At 34.3% G+C, this 8,644-nt stretch overlaps 1 protein-coding gene across 1 annotated transcript; it reads left to right on the top strand.

The window, feature by feature from the left end:
- Positions 1-1,794: 1,794 nt before the first annotated feature.
- On the top strand, positions 1,795-8,114 carry LOC121240611 (telomere repeat-binding protein 5-like). Its single transcript, XM_041138089.1, is given in 11 exon segments — positions 1,795-2,086; positions 3,505-3,703; positions 3,821-4,664; positions 4,760-4,792; positions 4,795-4,959; positions 5,066-5,125; positions 5,225-5,304; positions 5,549-5,790; positions 6,368-6,685; positions 6,995-7,058; positions 7,656-8,114. Coding segments are annotated over 10 exon segments (2,058 nt in total). The 5' UTR covers positions 1,795-2,086; positions 3,505-3,622; the 3' UTR covers positions 7,827-8,114.
- The last annotated feature ends 530 nt before the right edge of the window (positions 8,115-8,644 follow it).

Here is an 8,644-nt window from a genome sequence, read left to right as displayed (position 1 = left end):
AAAAAAAAAAAAGAGGTACCGGATTGTAAATTCGGGTTCTGAGTTTATAACTCGGTATTTGAGTTTTGTAGTCTGGATTTTGGATCGAGCCGGAAAAAATCCCAATACAGATGAACAGTTTTAAGATTAATTGCAAAATCAGTTCTTACATTTTTTGCATTTTTACAAATCTGAGATCAAAATTATCTAAATTTTAAAAAATTTGTAATTAGGTATGTTGGCGAGTTTTTAGTAGAAAACTAATGTAAGATTCTCATGCAACACATGTACGTTTTTTATCGGGTAGTGATAGACTTACTATTCTATTACTACGCATTTACTACCAAGTGTATTTCAAGTTTTTTTTTTATTTTTTTATCATTTTCTTTTAAGTATTTTTTTAACATCCTTAATCACTAAGAAAAAATTAAAAAAATATATAACTTTATTAATACTCACTTTCTTAATCATTAAGTAAAATAAAAAATTTAAAAAGAAATAAATATAAAAAAAATAGTAAATAGATAGAAGTAAGATAGTAATTCTATATTTGTTCTTTTTTATAGACAAACGTAGCATACAGATCTCACGTATCATTCAATTATGCCACGTGGCAATCATATGTTAATGTTAGTATTTTAATAGAAATTTGACAAACGTATTTAGTTGTGAGTTTTTTAAAATTGATGCATCAATTTTGTCATGGGTAAAAATCTAGACCTCGATTTATGAAAAAGCGAAAATTCAAATACGGATTTTGTAATTAATACTCATTACAAATTGATGTCAAAAAAAAAAAAAAAATGCTCATTACAAATTATAAAATAAAGAATGAAGAGTAATATTAATTTATTCATATATATATATATATATTTGAAAAGAATATTAGGATTTGATATAAGAGAATATGTTTCTCATATCTAATTAATTAGAAGCAAATATAGCAAAATAACGGTTGTACTCATAGATTTTTATCCGGATGAATTTTACTCATCAGCTACTATTCACTTTCATATCTTATATTTACAATTTTTTTTATAGGATATAAATGTATTTTTCATAAGATGTGAGATAGTGAATAATAATTGATGAGAATAATTTTTCTTCTATATGTCATGTGATTATAGGTAATTGTTTCTTGAATAATACTAGATTGTGCAAGCTCTACATATTTTTTTAAAAAAAAAATGAGTTTCATCATTAAAAAAATAATTTTTACATGTGGATCTTATATTTATTTTTTTATTTTTTTAAATGCCCGATACTTGTACATCCTAAAAGTGTAAATATTATTTCTATTATTTTAAAATATTTTATCCATATTATATATGTAAAATGTATGGTATGAGATGATGAGTATAATTTTTATTTTTTATTTTTTATTATTTTTAGAAGTTATAGATGCCTGTCAATCTTAAATCTTGTCATGCTATCCAACTCCATAGAAAACAAAAGATAATGATGCATTTTCTTTTCCCGGTGACCAACACCATTCGATCAAATTGGAAATCAAAATTCAAATTGTTGTCACTGCTACTAAACATATTTTAAGTTTAAAAAAAAAATGAAAATTCCTTCTATTTGTGACCCAACGTTTTTCTCGATCGTGTGGAGGACACGCGGCTATACGATTTAAAAGCTTCCCCACGTGTCAAGATCTCGAAGAAATTTAAAACACTGGGTGGGTGTGGGTCAACCAATCGCGGAGAACCGGTCTTTAGGTGGTTTTCATCACTGGCTATAGCCAGTACGCCCATAGGCCATCACCGATGGGTCCGGTAATGGGGGTCAATGGTATAAGAGCTGGGGTTTAAGCTAAAATAGTTGGGTGGTTTTCAACTTTTCAGAGGGTTTTGGTGATCACAAGAGAGATAGAGCGGGAGAGTTTTTTTATGGGAGAAAAAGATAATGGGTAGCGTTTGAAACGGAGTTTTCCGGGAAAATATGGGGTAGGATCGTTTTGTGTGATGGAAAGAAAAATCCGATTTCATTGTTGAATCCACCGATCTTACATTCGCCTGAAAACTCTGCTGTTTCGCCAGAATTGCTTTTTTTTTTTTTTGGCGGAAAAAAGTTTTCAACTTCAAAGGAAAATTGTTGTCTAGAGGTGAGCATGTCGAATTTCGTGGATTTTGTTTCACGGATTTGTTGAAATTTCGGTTTCTGTTGTGGGTTTGATCGTAAAGACGAGATTAGCTCTCTTGAACATTGAGTTTAATATCTAAGAAATCATGCGAAATTGAACAAGAAACTTCTATTATGACGCGCACTTCAACCTCGCAAGTCTTATACGCACCCGAAGTTCATTTTTTTTCCTTGAAATTTGTCCGTCAAATGGGTTCGTTCTTTTCACTTCTATGACTTTTGTTCTCAATTTCCTTACCCTTTTGCTAATTAATGTGCAAGTTATTTTTGTCCACAGTTTAGAATTTGGTGGTTTCGATCTGAGAGTTTGGGTTCTTTATCTTTTCGAGCATTTTTTTTTCGAAAATTTACAACCTTTCCTCGGAAATGATCCGGTTATCTTTTTCAAAATTATTTTGGGTAAATCGTTTAACTGTTTCTACAAAATTGAACTTTTTGAGGGGTTTAGATTTTTTGAAATTCTATTTGGTTTAATTGTATTCAATCTACTTCTTGCATCTAAAATTATTTGTTTAAGTTCTTTTTTTTCCTGTAGGCCCTCTACATCAGGGTTTTGTTGTGGTTTATGACACTTTTTTGTTTTTTGAAAATTTATCCCCTTTTCCTCGTGTTGTGAGAAGGAAATCTTTTATATTTCTGTCTCGAATTTACAGAAACTGAGAAAAGGTATTTTGTGGGGTTCAATTTTCATTATTTTTTTAAAGTTGAATCGTGTTGTATGGTATATACGTCTTATAAGTTCTTATTATATTCTTTATACACGATTTATTTCTTACTTGTTGCGGAATTATACATTTTGTTGGTTTACTACATGAATCATGGACATGGATCGCTGTGTGCATGTTGTTGTCTGCACGATCACGTGCATCTGTTGCCAGTCATAGAATTATATCTTTGCACTAGTTCTTCTCTTTTGCTTCTTTTCCTGATAATCGTAAAGTAATTTCCCGTTTCCAATTCTGGGAACTTGTATTGATTGAGTTTGGTTGCCTGACGTCAGGGCCTCATAAAGGAATCTGAGGCCCAAGGCTAGTGGAAATATTTTTAGACTGCAAATAGCAGAATCAATTACACCGTGAAAGCTGGAAAAGAACTGGATTTTTATCCAAGATACAATTTTGTGCAACCAAATACATGCATTGGCTTGTTTAGGGAACGATCCTTCTATATTTTTCTGGTTTCTATTGGTTTTTTATGTATTTGAAGTCATTTAGCTATTGAAGGAATGATGTTTTGGTTCAGGATATGGGTTTTCCCCCATTTTGGATCTATATCTTTGTTCTCTACCTTTGAATGTGTCAATCATCCTTTCACTATTGGTTTGGCATTCAATCTAGACATGAAAGATGAAACTGATCCCATGTGATCATCCATCATCAGGTTTGATCTTCAATTATGCAAGCTTGATGGACTGGAGAAGTGCATATTTGTTGAAAATCAATCCATGAATCTGCTTCTTTGTTTATGACATATCCTTCTTTGTTATGACTTCTGAGATATGGTGTTGCATAAGAGGTTAGACTATGGATTCAATGGCTATCAGGTGCCTCCCATGCCTCGAGCTACCAGATCAGCTAGGGTAAATATATTATGCTCTTCTCATGTTGCCAATTGTTGCAATTTATCTGTTTACTTCTTGGGTCTCTTTTCTCTTTAATTCTGATCCATATTATTGATCTTTTGATTTGTTTTTCAGAGGAGGGGTACGTTCAGAAGGAGAGATGAAGATAATCAAATGCGTGCATTTGACTTATTGGCCACTTTAGCTGGTGAGATATTGCTTGAGAAAGAGAGTTCACCCACTTCTAGCAATACATCAAAGGAAAAGGATCAGCGTGCATGTGTTAAAAACACACAGGAGAATGAAGAAAAACTAGTTAAAATTGAACCTAGTAATCAAGGAAGTGGTGATGGGAGAGTCTTAATCTCTGAGACTGTCCCACAAGCTTATGATCAAAAGCATCTCTCCAAGGAATCCCCACTAACACAGAATAATGGCCATTCAGGATTTGCTTCTGTAGCAACCACCGATTCCTCAGAGAGCATTGTTGATGAGAAGTTGGTGAATGGAAAAAACAAGGATGACATACAAAGCTTTGCTAGCAAAGTAGATTTTGGTATCTCTCGTTACAGGGATTCTGGGGATTGTACATTAGATTGTGAATCTAAAATAATGTTAAGAGGTGTACTGCACAAGAATGGGAAGGTGCCTATTGGTACTGGGGCTGATATGTGCAGTTTGGAGGATCCTAAGTTTTGGGATGGGAAACCTCCTGCATTAGTCAGTTCAGATGGTAAGGTTAAGGTGCCTTTGTATGGGGACCACATTCCCCATAGCTCTTTTCCCGCTGGTGGGGATGATGTAAAAATAGTTAGTAGAGATGATGACGAAAACTCCTCTGGGTGCACTCGCCCTAGTATGACAAAAAAGTCCATTTGGCCAGTATCACGCATTGCAGACCGAAGAATAAAGAAGATTTTAGCTTCAAAGTATTGGAAAGTATCTCCAAAATTGAAGGATGAGACACTCTCGAATTTTGGTAAGTTGGCGCTTTTATTCACGGTAGTTTGATGTATGAGGTTGTTGACTTCTATGATCTGTTCCTTTAAGTCGAAATTGTTTTAATGTTTCCAGATGGGGATTTCAAGCCCATTTGCCACAATAGGAGGGCTGTTACAAACGCCAAAGATCTCAAATGAATATTCCTTTTAAAAAGAGGAAATTTTTTGACTGTAACTCAGTTTCAAATTCTGACCGATGGATTAATTGTGATGGTAAATTTGATTCACCTGAGGAGGGAGGTGCTTCTGGTTCATGTATGAAGATGAACGGAGGTCCTTTCTGAATTTCTTGCTTTTCCATTTGAATTAATCTTTTGTCTGGTGTGTGGGATTTGTTGCTCCTGTATTTCTTTCCCTAAATATCTAAATCATTATGCAGCCATTGGAACATCATCCTCCGTAGGTCAACACCCATCAATTCTATCTAGGGATTCTTATGGTATGAGACATTTAACAGAGTGATTCATATATGTTCTTTTCTTATTGGTTTCTGACATCTAGGAAGTACTTAAGCTGAGGTGTGTTCTCTTTTGCTCAGTGAAGCTTAGGATTAAGTCTTTCAGAGTGCCAGAGCTTTTTATTGAAATGCCTGAAAGTGCAACAGTGGGTTCTTTGAAGGTATTTGAACTTTTGATTCAATAATGTTAACAACATATTGTAGGTACTCCATAATTATGGTCTTAAAAAAGAAAAGAAAAGAACAAAGCCCCTTTAATACGTTGAAAATATAGGCGTATATACCATACCGTTAAGTTAGGACATTGGTTAATGTGAGTATAAATTATCATATGAGTAATAGGTCTCATGCATTGGGCAGTTGGTTTCCAGTGTCGTTCTGATATGTGCTGTAAATGTTCTTTAGAGGACTGTTATGAAGGCAGTGACTACCATACTTGGAGGTGGGTTACATGTCGGTGTACTTCTTCGGGGAAAGAAGGTTAGAGATGACAATAAAACTCTACTGCAAACAGGGATTTCTCATGATTACCATCCGGATGCTTTGGGTTTTGCCCTGGAGCCTAGCCCTTCAAAAAATCCCCAACCTTTATGTCCCAGAGATTCTTCCAATATGCTTCCTTGTGACATGCTTCAGCCTTTAACCAGGTAATGTGAATTCACTTATAGAACTAGCCTTTGTTTAGTCCCTTCCACTCAATGATTTAGCCTTTTAGTTGTTCCTCCTAATTGGTTGTATTCAACATAATCTTGAGTCATTTGCTGATTTTAAATTTGGTTGCACTAAAATGTTTGATCAAAGTATAATTAGAGACTAAAATGTTTGATCAAAGTATAATAAATTCCGTATGAGTTCTTTTCCCCAAGGAGAGTCAAAAGTGAATGGAAACCTTTATTTTGTTAGTTAGTTTATCATCCTGAATCGATATGTCCTGTGACTTTCATTTAGTTAGCACAGTGCCTTGAGATTTGTGCTATTTTTTGTTGCTTGCAGCAAATTGGATGTGATCATACTTGCTTATTTTCATGAAGAATTATTTGGTGTTATATTGATTTCAAAGCTGTTCTTTTTTTTTTTTTTTTTTCCACAATCCACCGATTTGTGGCAGTGAGATTCAAGCGTTCCATATTGGATACTGTGGTTGTTAGATTAGTTTCCAGTTACTCCTAGAAGCAATGTGAATAATTAGTTGCACTCGGCTTATGTTGCAATTCTCATTTACAGTTATCTATCGGATTCAGCTGGAGCTCATCAGGGCACTTGCCATGCCTCTCCTGAGCTTCATGTGGCCGATTTAGGCAACTTCATTGAAAGTGATCACGATTCAGCACCTTCTCCTCCTCACACACCAGTTGACAAAAGTACAAGAGACTCTAAAGCTCTTGTTGCTGTACCGGAAATTAATGTCAAGGCATTAGCTGTGGTTCCAGTTCACCAAAGATCAAAGCAATCTGAGATTGCGCAGCGTCGAATCCGTCGACCTTTTTCTGTTGCCGAAGTGGAAGCACTTGTTCAAGCTGTTGAGAAACTTGGAACTGGAAGGTACATTGAGTGCCAACACAACCAAAGAAGTATAAGCAGCTGTTTGAGATTCAATCACCTGGAATTCATATTCGTTAACTATCAGTTGGCAATGCATGAGCCTGAATCAGATTTTACTTAAATGCAATCTGACCTGCCTAGTGAACACGCTTTAGGTGGTTTTGTATGCTCGTATATGTGTGCATTTTCTTGCCTTATTATTGGGTGCTTGGAACTGAGATGTGATTTTGACCCAGATGATTCTGTGGTTATCTCATTAGTAGCCTTTTGCGGCATTTTTTAGTTTTAACTGGTCTTCTAAATTTGCAGGTGGCGTGACGTTAAACTTCGAGCTTTTGATAATGCAAAACATCGAACTTATGTGGATTTGAAGGTAACGATTCTTTTTGCTACCTTCTGAACAGAAAAAAAAAAAAAAAAAAAAAAAAAATCCAGTACAGAATTTTTTTTTTTAAAAAAAAAAAAAGAAAATTTGTTTGAATGTATTACCTCATCAGAAGTAAGAAGTTTACTCATCTTGCTGACTCAAATTTATGGATCTTTCCCAAATGGATTTTTGCTTTGTTGAATTTATAACTCATCGATGTGGATGTTTGCTTGTTTTAACGTTAAAAAACGTTCACTTTATGACATGGTCCCCCACAGAGCTTGTAGTATAATCTGTTCTGGCAAATGATTAGATAGTCTATAGCTTTATGAGCCATCTGTTGCTTTACCTTCTCAGAGACAACTTCTCTCTTAACTCTAATCTTACATGACTGCTCTTGTCTAGTTATTCTAGCACGCATTCTTATCATTTTATATCAGAATGCCCTTTATCACATGACCTAATTCACACTTTGTCAGTTTCTTCTTGCATATCATATTGCCAAATGAATCATTCTGCGATTGGTTATTTAAGGAAAAAAAAGAAGAAGAGCAGTTAGCTTTAAGTGTCGGAATGTGGTTTGATGTGAGTTTGGGTGTGCAGGATAAGTGGAAAACACTGGTACACACAGCGAGAATATCTCCTCAGCAAAGGAGGGGAGAACCTGTTCCCCAGGAGCTCTTGGACAGGGTCTTAACTGCCCATGCTTACTGGTCCAAACAGCAAGCCAAACAACAGCTCAAACAACACCCAGAGCCTTGCCTTCTCATCTGACACAAAAAAAAAAAAGTCTTAAAAAAGAGAGCTGCAAGCACACATGTGGAACAAAAACATAGAATGATCATGGGTTTAGAACAAGGATATCTAGGTGTCTAGTTTGTTCTTTTTGGCTTTGCCATGATTATGTAAAAAAAAAAAGTAGCAAGGAAGAATATAGAAAAAGTCTGAAGAAATGTATGTAATATCTCTCGCTCTTGCCAAGCTTCTTTTCCTGCCTGGAGAGTCTGGCACTTTGTAAATGGTTCAGGGAATAAAGAGCTTGCTAACCAAACTCATTTGACCGCAGCCTTTGCTCTTTCGAGTTTTAGGACCGGTTTCGTTAAACAAAACAAAATTATCTCATCTTATATAATTATTATAAATTTTTTAAATTTTTACACAAAATATAATAAATAATTCAATTTTTTTAAATTTTAAAACAAAAATTATATTATAATGATATTTTATTCAACTTTTAACAAAACATCTAACCTATATAACCAAACGGAGTCTTAAGATAAGCAGATCGGCTCCAACATCAAAGATTTTTCTTAGATTTAAGCTAAAAATTGTGAGTAAAAATTGTAAGCAATGATAGATACAATTTGAAAGTATAAATTCTGTAATTTTATTAAAAAAGATGAGGATTTATTATTTAAAAATTATTTTTCTCCATCCTCTAAACATGATAAATAAAAAATATTTGTTCTTTTTTTTTATTAAATTATTTGGGGTCCCACACAAGAAACCTAGCCTGCATAGGTTCCTATCCAAAAGAACGACAATAATTGACACAAGTTGTCTAGGAAAATTCCAAACAAGAAATGGCCCAT

The sequence above is a fragment of the Juglans microcarpa x Juglans regia genome, chromosome 7S (assembly GCF_004785595.1).
Source record: "Juglans microcarpa x Juglans regia isolate MS1-56 chromosome 7S, Jm3101_v1.0, whole genome shotgun sequence".
Taxonomy (NCBI): domain Eukaryota; kingdom Viridiplantae; phylum Streptophyta; class Magnoliopsida; order Fagales; family Juglandaceae; genus Juglans; species Juglans microcarpa x Juglans regia.
This window is presented reverse-complemented; position numbering and strand designations above follow the sequence as displayed.